Raw genomic sequence first — 25,304 nt, 5'->3', positions numbered from 1 at the left:
GTAAAACAAAAGAGCCATTTGTGGGGTTGTTTACATTCCACGTACAAAAGCACAAAATCTTAAAACAGGCAATATTCATTTCAGAGCAACAAATCAGGCTGATCTTTGTTGTAAGTAGCTTACTAATGTCGGCGCCCCGGTGCCCAGACTAAAGCTCCCTGTGAGCTGCGTTAATCTTACTTTCAATATTTTGCTGAACATATCATTTTACAGGCGTTTCTAGCCTTTTCCGTACTTCGGTGTGCCTCTGACGTCCGTACAAGGTTGGCGTCTTTATAGCTTCAAGATCTGTAAGCTACTTTTTACAAAAACAGGCCTTATTGTTTGCTCCTCTAGGGATTTTTTTTTAAAGTGGAATTCAAGGCAAACAATATATAGTCAGGCACATATGATGTCTTACGTTTGCTGCTGTAATTAAATACAGCAAAATGTGTATTATAACTGCGTTCCTGAATTTAACCTGGCAGCAATATCAACTATATAATGAGTAAATCAGTTTTTGTGCTGCATCCAGTAAAAAAAAAAGAAACGAAGGCTGCTCAGATGAGAGTGTAAATGCTTTAGAAGTTGTATGCCAGAGGAAATGGCGTAAATATGTCAAACTGTGTAACCGAAGTGTGTGTTTATGTGTATAAATCCACATACAAACATTTATGTTGTAAAAGATGTAAATGTATCTCCTGTTTGCCTATAATGTCAACAGCGGGTCATCATCCACGGCTCTCTCATCGACTCGCTGGGTCTCGTAGTGTTGTAGACCGCCTCGTGTGACCTTTGGCCCTGTCCTCCATCTCACCGACCCCATGTGTCCTCGGTGGCTTCCGTTGTCGTGGTGGTGGACTTTGTGGTGTTTAGACGATGTGATATGTCGAGTGGTGTCTTCGTAAAAAAAACAACCTGGTCCTGTGTGCTGAGCGTGCTGGTGGTAGTGTTACACGTGCAGCACAGTCACGGAGGTGTTCTGTCTGAGCTGTTTTCCCTGCCGACCGTGAGGCGTGACGGCGTGGGCGACTAAAGAGGGGGTGTCGTTGGTGTCGTGTTACGTTGATATACATTTTTGCCAGTGTTTGAGTTTACGTAGCAGTGGTGTGGAGGGTGATGTCAGCTGCCCCCTACATTGATTCCTGTTGTGGTTCAACTGCCAAAAAAGTTATTATAATTTTATTTTTTTTACATATTATTTACATATTTTATTTGAAAGGAAATGTGGGGGAAAACAGATCTTGCCTGTTTCTTCTAAATTTGTTGGCAATTTCCTTTCTGTAGATGCCACACAACTGCTGAAGGAAACCTGAGGCAACCTGATTTAGACCTTTTCAGAACAGTGGTTATTGCCCTGTGATAAATAAACAGTATATTCATAACATTTGAATAATATGAAGCAGAGGAAAAGTTGCAATAAGTCCTTTTATGATAAACTATCATGTTTCATGATAAGACAACATTAATGGGTGGAGCAGAAGCCATAAAGCAAACTGTTTGCTTTGTATGAGTGTGTATAACTTGAAATAAGAATTCATAAACTCAATAATACTACTACTAATAATGGTGATATATACATGTACTTTTGTGCTGTCATCATGTGCAGTTGATTTGTTTTTCTTTCAGGAAACGGCTGCAAAGACACGCAGTCTCTCCTCATTCTTTGTTTATCTGTCATTCTCTCTCTGAAAGGATTTCAGTGAAGTTTTAAATGCAATAAACAGATTTCTAGGATAATGTACGTCCTCTGTGTTGTGTGGTTTTTACAAGGAGCAGCCTCAGATTGTGTTCACTCACGTATCAGTGTTGTTACATCTGCAGAGGCTTGAACACCAGGTGGAGACAAAAACCCAGTCAGGACAGTTATCCAAGAGAGAGGCTGTAGATTGATGGATCAAGAAGCTGACTGATGGTTATGACTGACAGCATCAAAGACTGGATGCTGTTGTCAATAAGTATTTGTAAAAGACGTAAATAATATATTTTTTTTTTCATATGGAGGAAACACTCTACTTCTGTGAGAACAGACACGGACAAAGTCAAATAGTCCATATGCATAGCATGTGCTCAAAGCCTTCATAAAGAGAAATAAATATGCCTGCTTACATGTATGTAAGTGGAGATGATGGATGTAATAATAATACAACTAAATGTGTCTGTTATTTTGTAAATGTACTGCACACACACCCAAGCCCTTAGGCCAACTCTATCAACACCCTGCATTCTAAAACACAGTAAGAACGCAGCTATCTTTCCTATTGTATTCATGAATAGACACCAGGTTTGGGCATACATCTGGTTTTGTGCAGTTAAACTGGCACAGCCTTGGTGTTTGGGGGGGGGGGGGGGTTACTTTGCAAAAAGAAAAAATCAAGTTAGTTACCATTTCAATGGAAGGGAAGCCTGAGCTATTGGTAGTCTTCAAGTGTTGTGTGAAAGGGGATGGCTGTAAAATATATTGATGCTGAGACCCCTCTCCATTCATAGGCCGCAGTGCGTGAACAATCTCCAGCCCGGAGAGACACACTGGGCCGCTGCATGGACAATCTGACACAATTGGGGTGAAACGGGCCAGAAAATACTATTCTCTCCCATTCTCCTCCATCAATCGAGGCTTTAAAACCGGTGCAGAGGGAGAGAGGGGCAGAGAGTGACAATTAGCGAGGGTCTTGGAGAGAAAACCCCGTCAACGATGAGGCGGTAATCACCCCCACTCTCTGTTTCTTTTTGCTCAGTTTATGGCTAAAAAGAAACAGATTTGTTTTTCCGCGCTGAAAATTGGAGCCGTGAAGTTGCAGATGTGAGCTCCTTGCAGAGGAATGCAAGCCCCCTCCTCTTCTTTTCTTACTTGTGTTTTGCTCCAACAGAACAGAGAAGGATGGGGGGGGGGGGGGGGGGGGGGGGACCACACAGATGCACGATGCGAGGAAAATGATAAACATCTTCATCCAGATGGGCTGGATGAAGATGTCGTCCCGTCTCCCGTGCACCCGTGAGGATTTGTGCGTAAAGCTGCAGCCGCTGCACAGGCCCGGAGACGGGTCCCACGACTGACTCTTCAATGACGACCAATCCGGTGGCGAGGATTGTAAATGAGAGAGAGAGAGAGAGAGAGAGAGAAGGGGGAGGGAGGGAGAGAGAGGGGGAAGGAAAACTTTTCTTTCTCTCGACAGAAGGAGGGGTGTTGTGTGGGGGAAATGCTCGGCGGACCGTGAAGCGTAACCAGCAAAGGAGGGGGACAAAGACGGACATAGCGGGACGAAATGCGACAGATAGAAACCTAAAAAAACACAACAACAAGAAAACATCGGGATGCGCGGATGGATGTTTATAAAAGTGGCAGAGCTGCACGGGACGAGGATTCGAAAGTTAACAATGGCAGGAGAGAGGAGTTCAAGTGTGCAAAGTTGTGGACAACTGCGATGGTCGGACTGCGCGTAAACTTCGGATAGCGCTGCGGTGACGCGTCGCGGCGTCCTGCCTCGTATCTGCAGCGGACAGGAGCAGACTGGGGATAACATTTCCGTTTTTTCGACAGGACATGCGTCCCGGAATCACTGCTGCTGCTGAGCTGTTCCTCTCTTTTGCAGCCACGCGTGGTGATTTCCCTGAGTCAGATCCTGACTCCACCAGGAGCACGCAAACACAACCGATGCCCAAGTTTGTGGATCACCTCTAAATGGTCGGGTGTGTTTTTGCGCTTTTAACAAACTGGTTACAAAAGAAACTCATGGAATACTTGTGTGAACTTCATTCTGCGAGATCCACTGTGTGAATTGCCCCTTTCCCCTAATGTGCTGGTGGAGAAAGTGCACGTCGCCGAACTAGAACTCCATCCAAGCATGAAATGTTGGTGCAGCGCCCTGGCACTTCTCCCATGGGTGCTGGTGGCCATAGACGCTCAGTTTATCTGCTGGCAGGCGCTGCTGCGGTGCCACGACGAGCCCGAGTGTGATCTCGCGTACGGCCAGTACCTGGCGGCTTGTGAGGGGAACATCAGGGGGACGCGGAGACAGTGTCCCAGCCACTGCATCAACGCGCTGATCAGGCTCAATCACACCCGCAGCGGGCCGGACCTGGAGACCTGCGACTGCGCGAAGGACCGGGAGTGTCTGGGCGCCAAGAGAACCATAGAGCCGTGCCTGCCCCGCAGGTACCCGAGCGACGCCGGCGGCATCGGGTGCATGGAGGCCCGGCAGCGCTGCGAGGAGGACAGCAACTGCCACACCTCCCTCGCGGCCTACTTGTCATACTGTGGCCAGCTGTTCAACGGCAGGAAGTGCTCCTCCAAGTGTAAAGCCACCATTCAGCAGATGCTGTTCATCCCAAATGGCATGCTGCTCAACCGCTGTGTTTGCGATGGGGTCGAGCGGCCTTTCTGTGAAGTGGTCAAGGAGAACATGAGCAAACTGTGCGCCATAGGAGACCACAATGTTATTTCAGACCAGCCTGATGTGGATGACATGTACGAGGATGAGGACTATGACCCTAGAGCTGACAGAGAGGAGGTGTATACTGACCACTCCTCGGCCCAGAGGTTATCCAGCTGCATGGTGCTCCTGTTCCTTCCTCTAGCACGGATTATTTACTGAGATGATGGGTTCTCCAAACACTTGTTGGGTTTATGAATGACTGTTCTACAACATTCAGTGTGTTGCCAACACAGAACCTGAACCTGGGTCTGCTGGATAAGGAACTTCGCCCACAGCAGGACTCCCTGACATCCCAGTTTAGTTGCATGGAGACAGAGAGCACAGTAGTGATTTGTGTAGGCCTTCCACAATGTTACAATTTACATAGCAATTCTCCTTGATGCACATCTCCCTCAGGAATACTGCTCTTTTGATTTGTGATTCTCGTGTTGCCACGGATGGCCTTGTAGTTCTCTGAGGGAACTGCTCATTTGCTAAGTAGAAGAAAGCCTGTTGTCAAAAATGAAACACACACATCCAGGTGATAATTAGAGGAAATGAACCAAAACCAGACTTCCTTTTTTTTTGCGGGGCCATTGCCCTTTTGTATGTCTTTTAAAAAAGCTCCTGTTTGTTTGGTCTGGTTTCAATGCCACTTGGAGTGTGTGGCTTTATTAAGACCTTGGGCAAACATTGGACCCTTACAGTCTCTGTTTGCTCTGCTCTCAATTCCAGGGGCCACATGCATTGTTGCAGCAAAAGCACACTTCAAATATTTGTGGGGAATGGTCTGAGGACGGGCAAGGGTGTGGGATCAAGTCCTTAAATTAACTGAAGCGCCTCTGTAGCACTCTGTCTGCCCCCCCCCCCCCCCCCCCCCCCCCCCCTGTTTGAGATTGTTTTATTGAACCTTTCCTGCGACCCTCCCTCTCCTCACCCTCCTCTCTGCTGCCTGCCCCCTTTCACGCCGTTAAAAGACCCCTGTCTTTATTACTGTTCTGACACTGAAGCTATAGGGAAACCTGTCGGCTGCTGGTGTGAACGTGTGAACACATCATGCGTGAAGTTTGTTCACTCTGCTCATGACAGGACGTCTGTTATGTTGGTATTTGTGTGTGAATGCAGCTCTAAACGAATGTGTGTTTCCAGTGTTGCAATGAGTTTTCATAAACTCCGTGAACAAAGACAATTCATTTTATACACATTAAAGATTATTATTAAGGTCATGATAGAATCTCGTGCAATCAGGGAATGTGCTTTTTTGTGCACAAATACAAATGAAGGTCAGAAGAATTGAAATGTTATTGAGTACAGTTTAAAAATTCCTCTTAAAATCTAGGAGGGCTTTTATTTTGAGTTTTAGCTGTTGCTGACATTTACATGTGGAGATGCTCTGTGTGTCGAACAGGCCTAATGTTACCTGGTCCACAACCTAAGTACAGGGATTCAAACCAGCAGCCTTTCAGTCTCATATCATTCTTCTACTGTTCCATGTGAAGCTGTTTAGCAAAATGGGAAAGTAAACAGTGGTTTTTTTGTTAGTATTCATCACATCTGTAACAAAGCTGCCCTGTTGTGTCCCTGCCAGTGGAACTAGTGTCAAAACTAACATCTTTCTGGTTTTGGTTTTAAGTCTTGAACAGTGATACATGTTAAATTATGAAGCTAGACTATAAGGAATGTTTATATACTTCACAATTATATGCAGTAAAATGAAGCCAGTGCATGGCCACTGTTACTTACAGCAAAATGCATTTAATACACAATAAACACACAATTGTAATGTAGCTCAGATTTTGTCCACAATGCCTGACATGATTTAGATTTTTCAATTTTTCATCTCATCTTGTGGGAACATAGCAGTAACCATCTCAGAGCAGTGTCTCTCATGTGGGAGGGTAAGTTTTATAATAAAATGTTTATGAGCTAAAGTTGTGTGATGGTGTGATTTGAGCTCAGAGAAATCATGAAAGGAAGAAATGTGAACAAGAATGTGTCACTAAGAAGCTTCTTAAGACTTGAGCTTGAATTTTGTTGATCGCACAACATCTTTAGTTCTGAAGACCTTGTGAAACTATGAATATGTCTCATGATTTGATGAAGGAGCTCAGTAAATGCTTCAGTGGTGCATGGAAAGTAGATTTTTATGGTTATAACGTGTATATCTGAATGTACCTGCCCTTTACAACATACAGCTTTTTCCTTTATTTTTTATTTATTGGCTTTCTGAATCGAGTACCATTTCTTTACATGAATTTTATATCATAAACCAGGATGTCACTCAGTTGAGTGCATATACTGCCCAACAGTCCCCTCATTAAACCATATTTAAATTCACTACAACATGATTTTTATTTGGATCTGAACCAAATTTCACACACTCATAAATATCATTTAAATGTCAGCTTTTAATCTCTGAAAAATAAAGGAACATGTTGCAAAACTCACTGTTAAAGAAAGTTAAAAAGAAAAATCCTGGATCCGCCCCCTAATCCAGATCCACACCAGAATTTAACGGGTTCTTCCTGGGGTCATGACCCAAGCCCTCCACAAAATATCACGGAAATAGGTTTAGTAGTTTTTGCAAAATCCTGCTAACAAACAGACGCAGATGAAAATCCAAACCTCCTTGTAGGAGGTAAATATTTAGTTGACGTCATGTTACGGCTGCTAAATGAAATCCAAAATAGAGAGAATATTGTTTAAAAAAGTCAACATAGTGAGCTCTGCATGTGACTATGTCTCACTCTCTAATATCCAGTGGATTAGGTCAGTGGAACTAAAACCTAGTGAGGAATTTTAAGTGCGAGAGGGGAGCCAGGTACAGGCAGCTGTGGAAACACCTCAATTCATCCAACTGACCTGGTATCAGAAGGAGTTTCCTGTAATCAGAGGACTCAACTTCACCTTCTGTGTATTCACAAACTTTGCTAATGATCAGAAGCCATTTGGGACTTGTTCCACACCTACTTTGGTTATTTACAAGTCATAAACAAATTGTAAAAGTCATTTAGTGTTGCTGTTAGATGTGAGGTTGACACTTGTTCTGCAAACGCAACTTAAGTCACGTTAAAGGGGAACAAAAGTGCAGTGACAAGAGTTGAAAAACAGACAGAAAATTGCTTCTGCTATTCTTTTATAACAGTGAATCATACTTGTGTGTTTGTCCCCAGCCTTGCGTGATGAGAGAGGCCAATGGCCTGTCAATTAGAAGTATGTTACTTGAGTAAACAGGTGGCAGGATTTTTTTTGCCAACCACAGGAATCCATTTCCAATCGTCTATTGTGCCTTACAATTTAAACAAAGTGGCCTACAGCTATAGATTAGCTGGATTCCATCTAGTTTAGTTAGATTGTATTTGCTCCAGTCTGTTGTAACCGCTGCCATACACCTTAAAATCCTCCAACCTGCCCCCGTCAAACCCCCTCACCCCACCTCCTCATCCAGATTCTGGGAGCAAAATCAAAACAAGCACGAGTGGAGCAGCCTCGGGGAGTTGAGTGTGCAGAGGGAGGAGAGGGGGGGATACAGAGGCAGCACTGTGCTGTAGCCCATTTTCTAAATTATCTTTATTCAACATTTCGCTGAAACAACCTCCCCCTCCGCCAAACCCCTCACTCTATCTTCACCGCTCCAAAGTGGGAGTGACCCTACAGGATTTAGGAGGCTCTTGTCTCTCGTAGGTACAATGTTCCATTCATGATAGCCATCAGTGAATGGGCTGACCTGCTCTCTGTTTTCAGGGCAGGGGGTGCTGGAGTCAAGGCCACTAGGGTTCCCTCAGGTCTAGAGCACAGAGACCCCTTTTGTAGACCACTGCCGCATTAAGAGCATCGACAGAGAGAGAGGGAAGAGGCTGAAGGGGGAAAGCCCGATAGAAAGTGTTGTTGGATGTGCAACAAGATGGAGGCTGATTAAAGCCACAATGCTGTAGGTTGCGGTTCAGATGAGGAGAGTGGGGGGGTGTCTTGGAGGAGGAGGTGGGTGAAGTTTTCCATCTCAGAATCCCCCCCCCGGTCTGGGTTGCATTACTGTAATGATATTCTGTGCACTTTTTTGGGGGCAATATAAATTGGCGGTGCTCCCGGAAACAAGCAACAAAGCGAGCGCAGGGGTCAAAATTGCATCCAAAGTTTTCCGGGCAGCCACACGCATTACACCGTGGGCTCCGTGAACCAATTAGAGCCCCCTCCACAGCGCAGCCACAAATGCAGCACCCAGCGGTTCTCCATCCTGTTGTTCCAGGACTCGAGGCCACGCTGCACTCTGTTCTAACCATACAGTCTGGGAGTGATTTACACCTGGCATGCCAGGTGAATGTGATTACCCAGATGGTGGGGAACAAAACTAACATTACTCCGAGTCCTGGTCAGATGAAAAAACACACACCGCGTTTTGCTGCTTTTAGGAGAACTTGATGTGTTTTACCCCAAATCAGTGATGATTTTATTGTCGTTGAAGTATTTTAAAGAGACTCACAAGAAAGGGATTAAAAAAAACATTGCTTAACATCGAAAACCACAGAGCAGAGATATCCTGGATTTTAGTCCCTAGTGTGGATCAAGCTCCCCAGACACTGTCGCACATTGACCATAATGCAACTGGGCAGTGTCTTTATTGAGGCTACATCCATACTAATATGTTTTTGTTTTAAAACGAAAACGATCTACGTCCACATGAGCGTTTTTATTATCTCCTCTAATGGTTGCACTTACAGCAACTACTTCAAACAAGTTGTGAAAATCAAAAGCAGGGTTTTCTTAACTGACAATGAGGTTGAACTGTTATTAAAGCTGCTTTCAGACTTGAATTCCGCAGATCCTGAATATCTGATATCTGAATGAGAGCCTCTGCAGTTTCTGCCGACTTTCTCCACCTGGCCTCCTAGTATAAAGTCTGTAGAAAGTAAGGAGAATCCGATTTGGGAATCCAGCATGGGGGTCACTCAATTCATGCGTGTGGGGGGTGGGGGTTGATGCTTCTAATGTGCGACAGATGCAAAAATGAAAAAGACTAAAAGAAAACAAATATCTCCCGGGGAAAAAGTGGTGTCATACATGTAGAAGACACTGACAAAGATGTCAAGAGAGTTTGTGGTGATAAGAGCTGAAGACGGTGTCGATGTGCCGTAAACAAAAGAACATTTTAGACACTCGAGAACCCCGGAGTAGTTTGGACCTGAGGACATCACTATGACATCATCAGGGTTGTTTTCTCACAGGTCCCCTTTAAAACTGTCTAATCTGTAAGAGTGACATGGGTCTGCAGGTAGTCGTCTAATAATCCGAAGGTTACAAATTCGATTTCCAGCTCCTCAAGAGTGTGCTGAAGTGTCCTTGAGCAAGATGCTGATACCTCGAACTGCCCCAAATGCTGTATTATCAGTGTGTGTGAATGAGGTTAAGCACTTTGAGGGGTAGAGAGTAGAAAGGTGCTATATAAATACAGTCCATTTACATTATACTTGATCCTTTTCATAATTGTGGTAATGTTAATCCAGTGATGATCTGTCATTGACATTGTAAAATGGTTTACTTTTTAATATCTCTCTTAACTACCCCTTAATATAACGTTACTCTTCATACATTGAGTGCTACAGTATTGGCTAGTGTTGAGCAATCAGTGAAAGAAGTGTGATTGTCATGGTGCAGTAAAACGAGCTGGATCTGTCATGAGCAGCAGAGGAGCTAGTGGCATTGAAAGGAAACAAGATAATATCATTTTAATAAATTCTTTGTGTTCCTCATAGTTCCGGAGACCTGGACATTTTCAAATTTAGTTTCCATAGTTTTCCTGACTTCCATACAAATCATATAATTATAAAATGTCCTTACTTCCCCCGGAGTGCCTTCCTCTCTCCTCCCCTCATGAAGCCGAGCCAGCTGTTGCTGCAGAGCGGCCTTCCAGATGATGACGACGGCAAGGGAACAGCAGCGCTGCTCCCACGACAGCACATAAATCTTTCCATAGGTTCTGAAAGCGTTTGCCCTGTGCTGTTGACAAAACGTCTGAAGAGGTTTCAGGCTACAGAGACGTCAGAGACTGCCATTTGATTTTCCACTGAATTTCTCATTTAATAAATACATTATAAAATCACAGCTGTATAAACATTCAAATACAAATTAAAGTAAAGTAGCAGTGTGGAAGTCTTGTCAGATGACACACAGTATTTCTACCTTCCCTCATTTGACTTTTTGACAGCTTTAGGTATTTTCTTCAAAATGACTTTCACAAAGTAAAGCTCCCTTTTTACAGTTTTCAAGCACTTTACCTGTCTGAAATGAAAAAAGTGCGTGAAGACCGACAACAGCCTGCGACCACTGTTAAGCCTTTCACCATTTCACAGAGGCGCAGTTATAAAGCTTTCCTTGAGCGCCACAACTCACTGTATCCCTCAAATCCCTATCCACTGCCAAACCTAAGAAAATGCAAGTCTAGTGTAAATAAGGCAGATGCCGCACCTCTCCCGTTTTCCCCTCATAGTGGTGGAGAGGGCTCCATCAGCGGAGAGAGCATGGTGAGCCTGTGGTCGACCCACAGTAAAGGCAGTGGGGAAGAGGGGGGGTAAGGGAGTGTGTGCATGTTTGCAGGGGCCTCAATATAATATACTTAATACTACAGTTCAAAAGCCTCATGATACTTAACATCACAATTTATATTTGATTGCATCATCAGGGTTTTCAAAGTTTTGTCTGAATGACTTAATTTTCTGCCCTAAAACAAAATGCAAGGGTCTCAGTTTAACTTGTTTACCATGACAGTGAGGTATTGTGGTACAAGCTGTCCAGCATTTACATATGAATGGTGTGTCGGGAGGAGGGATTTGAGGCGAAGCAGTGCACCAGTGCAAAGTAAAGAGCCGGGAACTTTCACATTCACCTCAGTGTGCAAATCCAGAATCCAAAAGCTATTTGCAGAAATTTACCAGCCAAACAATTATAATCTGGTAGAAATAATTCAGGCAACTTTGACCACATTTGGCTTTTGACTGCAGTGTCCCACTCGCACACATTGAGTTGGTTAGGGTGAGGTGTGATGCAGATTTGATTTGGCTCCTACAGAAACCTGGTCAGGTGAAAGTTCTGCGTCCATGAGCATCCCCGCTGGTTCCCATGGTCCGCTTCAAGCTCACTGCAAACAGCAGGCTGAGGACACAGAAGAGATTGATGTGTGTTAGGTTTCACTTTTTAAAAAGATGGTAACATGTTTACAATTTCAAATTTCATACTATATTTTAAATAGCAAAGAAGAGGTAGAAACCAGAAACTACACCAGTCATTCTGTGAAGTGTTTGGAGGTTTAGGACGAATTATGTCCCACTCATTTCCAAAACAGGTCAGTCCTTGGACTCAACATTATCATACTTACTGTTACATTACTGTGTTCCTTTACATATAATGTGAATTAAAACTGTTTGACATTTTCTCTTAACCTACTTTCTCTCAGCCTACTCTATCGACGTCAAATTCAATCAAATTCAGTCAGTGATTTTGCATATTTCCCAGTGTACCTTTTGAAAACAGAGAGGAGCACTAACTTCATACTTTCTATTAATTTGAACATAGATACATATAAACATGGCCGGCAAGCCAACTGGTTTTTGAACTGAAGATACCAGCAGGTAACTATATCTTTCTTTAAAATAATGAAAAAAGTAAGAATTTATTATTATATAAATATAATATAGAATGTATTAATTTTCAATAAAATATTTCCTATATTAAATATTATAAAGAAATTTAAAGTTTTCCTCCTTTTCCTATGTATTTACTAGGATCCTGCTAAGTTGTGCATACAGCATGTGCTATAGGTGCACTCTTCAAATACTGCACTAACTAGACAGCAATATTACAACAGTCCTTTTCAATGAGCTATAAACTATATGGTTTAACTAGTGGGCCCTCACCTTCCATTAGTTGCTACATAAACTGAACCAGATTAGTGAGAATGTACATACAGCATCTATAACATACAGAAAAACTGTCATTTATCGTTTAAGTACTGTAAACACATTGCAACGTGAAAACGCCTCAGTCTTTGCTCCTCAGGCCCATGAACTGATCATGCAGGTGATGTTGATGCAAGTCTGGGAGGGTTTAATGATTCTGGGACATTTTAACTTGGCCTGCAGTTTAACACCAGAAAGGTACGTAGTCTGAGAGTCACCGTGTGATGTTCTCAGCATAACTTATCATCCTGTTTTGATGTAGTCTAAGGTCACCAGTTGCCGGGACCCTCTCCAGTCTGGCTGCTGCTGGATCAGTGCCAGCTAGCGTGGCTGACTGTTCTGTGGTTTTATTAAAATAACAGCAGCAGAATAAGAAGCCACGTTCTTCAGGAAACCTGAGCAGCCTTGGGAGTCACTGGTGCCCTTCCCCCATACCCTTTTTTTTTTTTATTCACAATTCCTCAGGAATTTTTTGCTGAGAACAGGATATTGTCTGGGCTTTAGGTATCCTCTAACCATCTCGAGGCTGAGGCAAGAAAATACTGGGAACAAGAATATGTGTATATAGGTTACAGCTAGGGAAGTGTTTTGAAATGCAATGCATATAAATAATAAATAGGTTTTAATACAGTTTAGTATTTAGTTTATAGTCCATAGACCAGGAAGTTCAAGTTCATTTAACCTTTACATTAATGATACACTTTATATTGTTTAAATCTTTAAATAATGTGCTGTGAATATGTGAAAGGAATAAAACGTCAGTGTGTGCTGTTTTTGTGTTAAGTCCCTTTTTGCTCACACTACATCTCACTTTCACAAGGTAGTCTTTACAAGAGGGCAGAGGACAGAGCGGCCCCGGGCTGCACTGAAATGAAATCAAAGAGCTAGACAGTCCTGCAGGGGGGGCCGCCACAGAAAGAGAATGGCTCATATTTTATTAGTGGAAAAATGTTCGCTGAAATGACATCTCATTACGACTTTAGAAGACCATTCCTCACTTAACCTCCCCCCAGACGTCCACATATTAGCCACATATCTGCCTGCAAGGTTCAGCACGCCAGAGGAAAAAAGTTTGAACAGTAGGGAAACTCACAGCTTCTGACGGAATCAGCAAGAGGTTCTCGATCCAGAGACACGTCTCTCTGAGTCTCCTGCATCTGGTTAAAATAAACATATGCAAGTAAATCCACCTATAACTAACAAGCAAACAGCAAAATATGGCCAGATAAACACAAACACAAAGGCCTGGGATTTAAGGTTTTCAGGACTATTGGTATTAAGATGATGTGAATTTACAATGATGTAACGACATATTACACTGAATATTACAATCCCTGATATTTTAGGCAAGTCTTAATTTGGTTGCACATCTTTTTTCAAACAAAATAAGTTGTGTGTACTTAGACCCAACTTGGGGGACACATGCTTACCTTGAAGTGTTTTTTGAGGTATTCAGCTCTGCTCATAAGACTTTTAATCTGGTGAGAGACAGAAAAGTCCAATAAATTCCATTACAATTTACAGTTTCAAGTGTTTGCTCAGGCTTTCTTTGGCAATATGTTTCCTACCATAACCTTTTTTAGCTAAGCTTGCTGTGTGCCTCTAGGGATGGCTCTGTTGGTAGGATGGTCAATCACTCTCCAAACAACTCAACAACTATTGGACTGATTGACATGATGCACAGATATTCGTGGTTCTCGGATTGTTTCTTGTGCCAATACAAGGCCGACATTCTCAGGTTGTAAAATGTGTTGTAGTTAGTGAAATATCAATCTCTTTTACTGTATATGTGTTGCAAACTGGAGGCTGTGCACACCTGGTATTAATATGTGGTTTTTGTGATCTGATCTCAAGTGGACAGCTCTAAATACAGGTGTGAACGCACTCAGATTGGATATAGATCCGATCACACCAGACCACATTCGGAGGTGGGAGGGGACCAATCAGATGCTTCCCTGAAAGTATTGTGATGACAGTGTATGTATTAAAGACAAAGAGTGGGTCAGATCAAATATTGAATGGAGTTGATTACAGAAAAGTAGTTTTAGAATCCTCACTTTTATAATTCTGTCCACATTTTCCCTATTTAAATAGTTGAAAACACCAGATGTGTTTTCTGAGCTGAGTTTGTTTACTGTCTTTGTGCAGCAGGGAACAAAAAAAAACTTTAAGAAGCATGTTGACATAAATTCCACATCCAAATCAGATTAAAATGATCAGCTCTGTTTCTTGCTCTTTCTGTAATTTCTTTAAACCATTTCATATGGTACACATTTGCAAGTAGTAACTGCTGTCATCATAGGCCTGAGGCTGCCCTTTTTACTTTAATCAGTACTCTGGTGATGATGGAAGTTCTTGGCTGAACTTCATACCTAGTTGTATCACTACTATGTCACAAGCAAACCCCTCTCTGGGTATTACTGCAGCGACTTCTGAGGTCGTAATAACGTGAGACCTAAACTGATGGCTGAATGTCCCTTTAACAACACGTCCTTTGTGGTAAATAATCATTGTGACCACAGGTTTTTAGTATCCAGCCCTGACCCCAACCTCATGTGGCCACAGCGCTTTAATCACGACTCCTTTAATCACCATGTACAATCAACGTGGAAGAAATCTACAAGGGCGTGCAGGACACATTGATAACATACAGAGTAACATGGAACATCATTGGGGTGAAAACCATTTACCATCGTCTCAGGATTTTGGAACCCTATGTACGTCTACTGAAACACAGGACAACATGTATTATGTTGACATACACTGGTTCAATCACCTTGTGTCTCACATATGAGAAGACAAGATACTGATTTGCAGCTTTGAAAGGCTAAAGTGAGCTCTACAGTTGATATGAACGCACGTGGAGGCCAGACATGGCGGCAAGTGTTGGTTCTTTTGGGTTCTCACATACACACATGCTTTCGATTACACCCCCCCCGTCTCCCTAATGCTGTGTTAGATTATTACAGCCGCATCTGAATTTACTTAAGACAAGCACCCATAAAACTTCAAATAGGGAGGTCTATGAGGCCCACTCAAACCCCCCCCCCCCCATCCCCCTGTGGGGATTGTTGGTGAAATACTGTTGTCTGTTATAGACTTAGATGCTGGTTAAATAATGCACAAAAACAAAAGGGCTAGAAGCATTAATGTCAGGCATGCACAAGTGTTTGACATGTGTTTGTCAGAATAAAATATCAATGCTAGTATTCAGGGTCTTGATTTCTGGAAGTTACAGCGAGCAGATTTACTGGACCATCAAAATTTGAGGTTTATAGAATACGTTAAGGTTGGTGCACAAGCACAAGGACATAGTCTACAGAGAAGCTCTTACTAGTGCAACAAAATGAGAGAAGGCAGGATTTTACTGGTGTATATTAAATCTATTTATTTAATTCTTTGATTGGAACATAATGTATATTTGCAATATATTATGGAGTCTCTACCAAAAATGCTTTTTCCAACACTGTTTATCAAGTTACGTTTGTCAGATAACTTCAATATCAACTGATTTGCAACAACTTGCAAAGACAACACATTCAGAATGCTAACGTCCCCTTTTATGCTTAAATGCCAAACAGATGGCAAATAATGAATAGAACATTTACTGTCTTTACTTCAGTCAAGGAGGTTATGTTTTCATTGCTGTTTGTTTGTTTATTTGACTTCCTGTTTGCAGGATTACACAAAAACTACTGACCTGATTTTCTTGAAACTTGGTGGAAAGGTAGGGTTTTTCCACTTCATTTAACAGTGGGGTTTTTTTGTGACTTTCTCAGCAAATGCAGAGATCATGTGAAATTTAATGTGGATAAAAACATCTAGATTTATCTTATCTCAATACATGTATTTGCAATATGATGGTAAACTGGCCAATCGACCTTCCAGTTGGAGCTTTTTTTTTTCTTTTCACAAACTCCTGAGGGAAATGACTGGCTCTTCAGTTGCTAAAACCTCCATCTCTCTTCTGCTTAGAGCTTAAAGAAACAGAATAAAGTCCATTTCCAAGAATGTTTCACATACAAGGAATTTGCTTTGGAGTTTTGGTGCATAACAATGAACATAGCGAGTAGATAAATAAGGGCGGATGTTATTAAGTTTGCAGAGCTGAAGGGACAGACTGAGTTGTGCGAAAATCCTCCACTTCACTCCATGGGACTCTTTTCACACCCAAGTGGTCATGTGATCCATCGCTTATAGCCGCTTTAACTATCCAATTATAAAGTGGACAGTGATTTATGTGTATTAAATTGTTCTACAGATGACGGATTACATTATTTGAACACACGCACACATGACCACAGGATGAAGGCTCATGGGTTACGTGATGGAGCGACTAGCGTGCTCTCCTAACTAGGTGAACAGCCGAGGGCTCGTTGGAGGTGACAGATAAGTTGTTCCGACCGTGAGCACTCAACCAGAAGCCCTTCCTTCCTTGCCCACTCACCTCACCGTGGAGCAGCTCTCTCCTGCGGCCCTGGGGCTCAGCTGGCTCACCAAGAGAGAAAGACAATAAGACACAATAATAATGAGCAGAGCAAAGCAGGACGGACTCATTCCACCACCTAATCACCTTGTTTGCTCTAGAAGAGGTCAGCGACTAGATTGGATTTTTCTAGCGTGCAGACTGGGGGCTCAGGGATGGAAACGGTTCTAATGTAGGCCAATGTTTTCACAGTCAGTTATCCTGGAGGGGAGAGTGACAGGGAGGAAAAGAGCGGGGGGTGGGAGGAGGAGGGTTCTCTGTTGGCGAAGGCATGTGTGGAAGCTGCACAACAAAGAGCTCCAAGCCAAACAAAGAACCAATGTTTTCTCCCCACAATCCCCCTGGTGGTTATCTTACGTGCCACACAGCAAGGCTCCCTGACAGCAGAGAGGGAGGCTGGTTGGGATGGCATGGGATCCACCGACAAGATGGAGGTTCTTCTTAATATCTGATTTAACTATTCCAGTGTAAATTTTTTAAACTATTTCTTGGGCTCCACACTAAATAATAAGTGGACTCTGGCTGGACTGAGCTGAATGATGTGATCTGATACTCTCGTCCATTAGTAAGATAATAGTTTTTATTTGTTTCGAGTGTGCAATAACACAAAGAAATGAAGTGTGCTGCCTGAATGGGAAGCAGATGGCAGGAGTCTTATACCACACACAGGGAGCTGGCACCAGGTCTCATTCCGACTCAAAGCCACATGTGGATCACTCTATCCCACCTCTTCCATTAGGCCGATCTTCCAGATGAGCTCATGAGCCCGGGCTAATGAACGCCAGGCCACAGTGAGAGTCACTGGAGTCTCCTCTGTAGTGGCTCTGTCTGTCTGTTTGTCTGCCTTATTAAGTGTCCCTGTCCCTGTCCAAACCTATTGCTTCACTTTACTTTCACTCTGTCTAAATCTGTTTCTTCATGTAATTTTCCAGTCTTTTTTTACATCCATCTCAAAGTCTCTCTGTCTGGTTCAAAGTCTCTCTCTGTTTCCACTTAAGTCTCCCTTAATGCATCTCTATACTTTTACTGGATATCCAATTCATTATGTCTCTCTTTTCCCTTGTGTATTATTCTCTTTCTTCAGGCTTTTCTTGACCTGTCTCAGTTTCTGGCTGCAACTCTTGTTCCTGCTCTTTAACTCACTAACTAGCTCACTTTGTATCCTCATGCACCTCCATCTTTCAAAATAAAAATGTCTCCATGTCAATCTTATTCTGCTTCTGTAATAACAAAGTATCAATCATGGGATTTAATTATGGTTCAAATCAAATCTAAATGTCACGAACTGCCAAATCTTGGACTACAGTGGAGTGGCATGAATGCATAAAGCCATCTTGTATAGAAATGTTAGAAAGGAGTTGATCTACCTGCTAGCACCAACAGTAGTTCTCCTAGGCACTGCTGGTAAACATCCAGAGCCTCGTGTTCATCCAGCCCGTTCTCTTCCTACAAGGGAATACAAATTAAGCAGGGCTGCACAACACGAAAGTTTCAAGACCATAGAGATACCTGGGTCATCAAGATACTATATATATATATAAATATATATATATATATAATATAATATAGTTCAACTAACAATTGTGTCTATTATTTTTTTTCCACACCTCAGTTTTAGTCCGTAAAAAGCAGAGGCAAAAGAAAACATGAAACTAAGAGATGTTTTTCCCCCGTTATCTTAGAAAATGTGGTTTGAAAAGCAACGTGTGAAAGAGAGCTGTTTGTATCCTCTCAGTTTATTTTTATAACATCTGCTTCACCCTGCCTTCTATATAGCAGTGGCATCATCCAGCACTAAACCCGTCTAACCTTAGCAATGGCAGTAGAGGCCATCTCCAAAGCAGCCAGCAGCCGTGGTTGACCTCGAGACATCTCTGAAAGAGTTGGAAGAACAGAGAAACTAATTTCAGCTCTACTGTTTAGCAAGGTCAGAGTACAGTCAGTGCGATTGTCTGGAAGGTATATAATACCTAAATGTAACATGTAATACTTTGTTACCACATGACCATTGTAGTATCTTAAGACTCCTGTATTTATGATACTTTTGATTCTTTAAGATTTCTTAATATTTATTTCAGAGCAACAGGGTCAGTGATCACAAGTGTGTTTGAACAAAAAACTAAATCCCCTGAGAGAGCAACAGCATTGCTGTCTGATCTGAGGCAAGGGATTGAAAATTACTTTTTTGTGAGAGGATAAACTGAAATAAAGATGTTGTTTACAGCAGTTTAGTGTGAGTTTTCATTACTATAATAATTACAGGAATAATTATTCCGGGGAAAGTGTACTAAGGTTTAATTAAAAGACACATATCATTTCTCAGGTTGTCCTCTCATTCAGCACCTAACCAGACAAGTCTAATGCATGTGGAGGCCTTGCCTCTGCCCTGAGCTGTGTGCGTTACCTCGGAGGACATCCCTGGAGGTTCGGGCCTCCTCAAAGCTCAGTCTGTTGTCTGAGGCCACCAGGGCTTTCAGCTCCTCAGCTCTGGACACATACTGGCTAACCTGCGGGAAGTCCTCTTACATTGACTCAATCACGTCAACCATGCCATATGCTCTCCATTCACACCATATGGTTCTCATAGAGGACATTTCATTTCCAAGTGAAAGCCACTGGAGTTAAAAAAAAAAAACACCAATTGAAAATAGAAAGTACTCCAAATGTGAATGCAGGGAGTGTTTTCAGGCCTACCTTCTGCCTGATGGCATCCTTACGTTGTCGATCGGTCTCGTCTGCAAAAGGGTGAAGAGGAGAGGTCGGTGTTACACTTGGTTTTACGTCTGGTGACTTCAATTCACCAGTGTATTATGGTGGAGCAAAGGCAGTGCATTGTTTTAAGGCTTAAGCCACAGACAGGATATGAGAGAGGTTGTTGCTCTTACAGTGAATAGCGGGGACAAAGTGCTCGAGGGCAGCGCAGTACAGAGACAGAGCCGCAGACCTCTCCCCCTCCTGGTCCTTTTGAACGGCCTGCAGAACCAACTCTTTCTGAAACAGAAAATAAGAACTGGCATCACTGAATGCAAACGACAGCATCTCTCCAGAGTGAAGGAACGTAGGGTTAGGCATGATTGCAAACCTTCTAACACATATGTGCATGTGCTTAGAGTCAGTCAATCACACACTCATCATCCACGATCATCTAGAAAATACACAGACAGGCCAACACATTCTTCCCATTCTTCTTCTTCTCTTACCGCCTTCCCTATACTCTCTGCGCTTGGCATGTGCTCCAAATCCACAAAAGGGTGGGTGAAGAACTCTGCAAAGGTGATCCGGACATCTGGATTTCTCTCCAGCAGTCGCAGCAGAAGGTCCCTGCAGTCCTTGGATACCCTGGCCCCAGGAGGGAGCTCAAGCACAAAACACGACCTTATTAAGTTGCACTCAATCCACAGGAAAAGGACAGCAGATTGTTGCCAGGCGACTTCTAGTCTCACATCACTACCTCCTGTCAAAAGATGACCTTAAAACTTTCTATGTGAATCCCTGGGTAATGGACCATGTGCTAATGCGATCCAAAGTGCAAGCCTAATGTTTGGCTCAAGAATTCCAGTGTTTTGCAAGCCCTCCATCATTAGGAGCACAGTTACCCTTTATTGTCACTATGGTAATCAAACTGTAGTTTGTGGATGTAGCAGGCAGATCAGGACAGAGACACAGCAACAACTTCTAACTCCCAGCAGCAGTTTTAAAATCTAGAGACACACTTGTTTGATGTGTTTAAACATTACAATTTTAGACCATAGTTGTTTACATAAATCATTAAAGTAGCTGAATCATAGATCAAGTCTTAACTGAATATCTGAACCAGACATGTTCCTGTAAATGATGAGTTTGTTACTGGCGAGGAGCATGAAGTCCCCATTTCAGCTGAGCGCCTCCACTGTCCCTGCTGCAATAAGTGGGAGTAAACTGAGAAAGCATGACATCTAGTGGTTTTACAGTGAACATTCACAAATGTTCAAATCAAACCATTTACATATGTTGGCATAAAATAACAGCAAAATGCAAACACCCTGTAGTAGCACAGTGTTGCTGTAGCTAAATGTAATATTTACTGGAGTTTATGCTTAAACTTAGGTTGTGATCTATTCATTTTCCCAGAATGTAACTCATCATGGTTCTTTCACAGGTTTACGCTACTTTTATTAAATCACTATATTTGTCATTTGTCACATTTCTTTACACAAAACTATGTAGCACAGTGCAAGCAGTGACTCATTCAGATTTTACAGCAGGGCAACACTGTCATGGCGGAGGAACTCATTACTTGTTCGACACTTACCTCAACGGGCTGGTTACTCCGGATCTTCTCCTCCAACTCAGAATAAGACTTTGATGCGAATGGTGCTCGTCCAAACAGCGCCTCTACATTCAGACAAAAGTAGTTGAAATTGATTTTTCCAATAGATAATCAGCAGTGAATACAGAGTAGGGTGAGATTTTTGAGTATTGTGAGTGGAAGGTTTATAAATCTGTGGATAGATTTGACTAAAACTGAGCAAAGATACAGTCACAATACTTCCTCAAGCTGAAGGCAGAGTTTGAAAATGCATGTGGTCCAACCAATCAATGCTCAGATAATAATGTAGTCACCATGACTGACTAAGGAGACATTCTCAGTAAATTACATGCTGTTCTATTTGATGCATGTGATTGGCAGAGACTGTAATTCCTCCCATTGGTACATTGTCACTCAACACAGTGCAATTACTGTAGTGTGCTATTGTACTACTATTTCACAATTACTGTCACAATAAAAGGGGGAGCAAGCCAGGCTTCCATTTGATGATTGATAATATGACTGTGACCTACTACTGAGTGAGCTCTTTCAAATCTCCTCAGCCAATCAACTGATAAGCTCTTCATTAATGAAAAAGGGGGCATAAAGGAAATTATTAATCCTGGGTATTCATGCTATGTCACACAAGGGACAAAAAATAGAGACTGTCCATGGAAAAATTGGCATCGAAATAATTGTAATCAGCGTGGTATCTGTGTGAAGTAGTGTGTAATTTATATGAAGTGTAGATATTAAAGTCAAAGTCCTCACCATAGAAAATGACTCCAACTGACCAGAGATCCACCCTGGAGTCATACTGGCGTCGGCACACCATCTCAGGAGCCATGTACAGAGGAGAACCTCTCAGGACACTCTGCTCATCCCAGGGTGACATGTACTGGGCAAAACCAAAATCTGAAAGCAAATTTAGAACATTTTCACTGTGAGAGGTCCCAGTGGATGCAATCCCCCTAAAAATGCCTTAAACTCCTGTATAGCTCTACATTTATATATGTTCATAATGCCAAGAGCATTTTGACGTTTACAAAAGAAACTTGTATGAACTCCTGTTAACTCTGTACACATAACAGCACAAATAGCATGACAGTTGTGTTTTTCCTGTGTCTGGCACATGAGATCACCTGCTAGTTTGAGGGCAGAGCCGCTCAGCAGAATATTCTGAGGTTTCAAGTCCAGGTGTGAAATGTTTCGTTCATGGAGAAACTGGAGAGCGCAGGCTGTTTATACAGACACACATACAAATACACAATGAGAGACAACAGCGATACTAAACTCTGCCTGTATCAGTGAACTCCTACAATTTTACCTGACGGCATACTTGCAATAAATTATTGAGTATATGATTCAAACCTACATGAACCTGCCAAACTCCTAAACTTAACCTATTTTACACTTAATTCAAACTTCACATTATTTCTATACATTTTCCAAATTATTTAAAGGCTAAAAAGGTGCAACAACTCCCACATGTTATGGAAATAGGTAACGGTGTAAGTTGCAGTGAAATAAGAGTAATCAAAACAGGCCACAAACCCTGAGGTTCACTTTCAACTCACGTCTGATTACTAGTCTTAAAATTGTGTTATTTGTAAGTCATCCTAATTAAGTCCAATCATCTAAAAACAGGTCTGGCAATTACTCACCTATCTGCTGCAGAAAGCGTCGAGCTACGCTCTCGGTTAAAATCCTGCGACTGCGGATGAAGCGGGAGAGATCTCCACCAGAGCACCACTCCAAGATCAAATAAATGTTCTCAGCATCCCACTAATGAAAGAGATTTCCTTTTTTAAAAAGAAACAATCTTACAAAGTAGGTGGATTTTCTGTAGTGACTTCTTATGCCATGGCCATAAATTAAGACGTAGCTTGTATGGACAGACGCTCAACATTGTTACCATGGTGAAAATACTGTGGCACCATGGGACATTTGAAATGCAAAGAAAAATATCTTTATTCACAACACATCTGTTGCATGAGATAGAACAAAACTAAAAGATATAAATGAGATTACCTGGAAGTCTTTAAGCTGAACTATATGAGGGTGACGCACAGTCTTGAGGATTTCAATCTCTGTGAGCAAGTTTTCAGTAGATGCCTTGTTTAGTGTCTTCTTCCCAATTACCTTCACTGCCACCACCTCTCGACTGTCGCCCTGCAACATCACATTCAGAAAATAGTCTTTTACTTTTAACCAATAAAACTAACTTATAATAGTTCCAGCAAGTGGTAACTGTTAATAAACTCATTGCAAACCACTCTCTTAAAGCCTAAAGGCAACATTTGGGAAGGCAGAAAGCAGAAGTAGTAATGGCACATCCACGGAAATGTCATTGTTAATGAAGCATAATAAATTAAGTCAGTAAAGTACAGGGAACCTCAGTGTTGGGCATCAAACATTTAACATGACATATGACTGTTTCTATTTGGACGTATGTGGAGTTTCCCACAACTGCACAAACCCACCTTCCTGTAGGCCTTATAGACTGTAGCATAGGTACCACTGCCCAGCCGCTCTGTGAGGATGAAGTCTGCCAGTTTTGGAGGAGCAAAGCTTGAGCCCGAGGCCATGTCGACAACATCAATCAAATTTCCCAAGCAGGTCGGGGGCTGTAATACAAGATCAATAACAACTATTGACACCAAATAAATGCATGACTCTCACCCTTACATGGAGAGGTCAGAGGTCATGTTCAGCTACAGAATACTGGCCTGGTGGTGGTGACACTAATGTTTCCTAGTCATGCACGAGGATAGGACGTCATCCTAGTTAAGGGACAGTATTTATTATTCAATTTTAAAAAGATGTTAAAAAAATAAAGAGACGATAAGCAAATTATATTAATAATTAATTATTTGTCAATCATTTTTGTGGTGTGGCTTGACAGATTTTCACAATCTGTAGTAAGCTGACATGTGGATCACTCCGAATACAGCAGTTCAATGCACAGCTTCGAATAGTGCAGAGGGAGTTGGATCACATTGTCCAGTACCTCCCACTGTGAAACTTATTCTGATGCTGTTCGCGTGAACAAATTAAAAGTTTACTAAATTAGTCCGGTGTTTACTCTAGTTGCATGTGTCCCGAATACATGACACAATTCAGAAAGGGTCGTTAAATGTGTAAAACCGTATTGTAACATGTATTTGTCCCACCAATAATAATAATAATAATAAATAATAAGACGTTCAAGCAGTAAAATGACAATAAAGATAAGTGAACAAGTAAAAGAAAAGGTGAAGAGAAAACGATCAAATCACAGTATCACATGAAAGCAAGTGTATCAAAGTGGGTTTTAAGAAGTGATTTAAAAGAAGTCCTCTCCTCAGGTAGGCCGTTCCAAAGCCGAGGGGCCCAGATGGCAAAGGCACGGTCAACTTTCGTTTTCAACCTCGACTTTGGAACAGCCAGCAGGGCTCCAGCTGAGGCTCTAAGGCTGCGTGCAGGCACATAAGGGGTCACTAGTTCTGTGATGTAGCTTGGGGCCAGACCCTGTGGCACAGTGAACTGTAAAATGACAGGCTGTTTAACTGCATCTGGTCTCTCAGGGCTTCACAGCTAAGTTGAATCGAGCTAATGGAGCCCTCGCTGGGCTTTGGTGGACTGTACAGTACATTTAGCTTGTTGTAACTACCTCAGCTATACATGTTAGTCCACTAAAAAACAAACCCTGAAGTAGATAAAACCCTCTGATGTCTATTAATATGATAAAGAATACACATGGAAGCAGCTGAAACGTACCTGTGAGCTACCAGATGAAGCGCATGAATGAAGGCTCAGTGTTTACATGGCACCGAGCTGTGGGCTGGTCGCACGCTGCACGGCAGAGATCAGCTGACCACAGAGTGGATGAGGAAAATATCACACTGCCTCCTGGCGTCGCTCAGTGGTTACTGCACATCATGTGAGGACTCATTCTTTTGGACTCGTTCAGCAACAGACACAGTCACTTATTTTTAGTCAAGTTCGGAAAAGTCTAATTAACATTGATGAGGCTGATTATTATATAACATGAATAAACCTTGTTGTTGTAAATTCAATCTATTTTGCTTTAGCTGGAGTTTTGCTGTTGTGTTTCGCCTGATCTTGCCTCCAGAAGCTGCGTCAAACCGGAACAACAACACGAGCTGAGCTCCTCTCCTCCAGCCCTGGGGTTAGCATCACAGCTA

At 42.3% G+C, this 25,304-nt stretch overlaps 2 protein-coding genes across 3 annotated transcripts; one reads left to right on the top strand and one right to left on the bottom strand.

Annotated features, from left to right (window-relative positions):
• Positions 1-3,108: 3,108 nt before the first annotated feature.
• LOC117755075 (growth arrest-specific protein 1) lies at positions 3,109-6,675 on the top strand. The gene has a single exon (XM_034574581.1). It carries the CDS (start codon positions 3,825-3,827, stop codon positions 4,572-4,574), a length of 750 nt encoding a protein of 249 aa, XP_034430472.1. The 5' UTR covers positions 3,109-3,824; the 3' UTR covers positions 4,575-6,675.
• Positions 6,676-10,430: 3,755 nt separating this feature from the next.
• Positions 10,431-25,299, bottom strand: ulk3 (unc-51 like kinase 3). 2 transcript variants are annotated; one of them, XM_034574559.1, is made up of 17 exons: positions 24,877-25,299; positions 23,601-23,744; positions 23,149-23,289; positions 22,782-22,902; positions 22,260-22,355; positions 21,889-22,032; positions 21,121-21,203; positions 20,030-20,185; positions 19,715-19,820; positions 19,524-19,564; positions 19,234-19,336; positions 18,639-18,703; positions 18,197-18,275; positions 16,791-16,831; positions 13,774-13,821; positions 13,437-13,500; positions 10,431-11,540 (listed from the first exon to the last, which is right to left on the bottom strand). In XM_034574559.1, exons 2-17 carry the CDS (start codon positions 23,703-23,705, stop codon positions 11,524-11,526), a joined length of 1,410 nt encoding a protein of 469 aa, XP_034430450.1. In that variant the 5' UTR covers positions 23,706-23,744; positions 24,877-25,299; the 3' UTR covers positions 10,431-11,523. The 2 variants fall into 2 exon arrangements, with proteins under 2 accessions (XP_034430450.1, XP_034430459.1); XM_034574568.1 differs by lacking the exons at positions 10,431-11,540; positions 13,437-13,500; positions 13,774-13,821; positions 16,791-16,831 and adding an exon at positions 16,861-17,030 and having other exon boundaries at positions 24,877-25,211.
• Between the last annotated feature and the right edge of the window lie 5 nt (positions 25,300-25,304).

This window comes from Hippoglossus hippoglossus, chromosome 3, assembly GCF_009819705.1.
Source record: "Hippoglossus hippoglossus isolate fHipHip1 chromosome 3, fHipHip1.pri, whole genome shotgun sequence".
In the NCBI taxonomy this organism is placed as follows: domain Eukaryota; kingdom Metazoa; phylum Chordata; class Actinopteri; order Pleuronectiformes; family Pleuronectidae; genus Hippoglossus; species Hippoglossus hippoglossus.
This window is presented reverse-complemented; position numbering and strand designations above follow the sequence as displayed.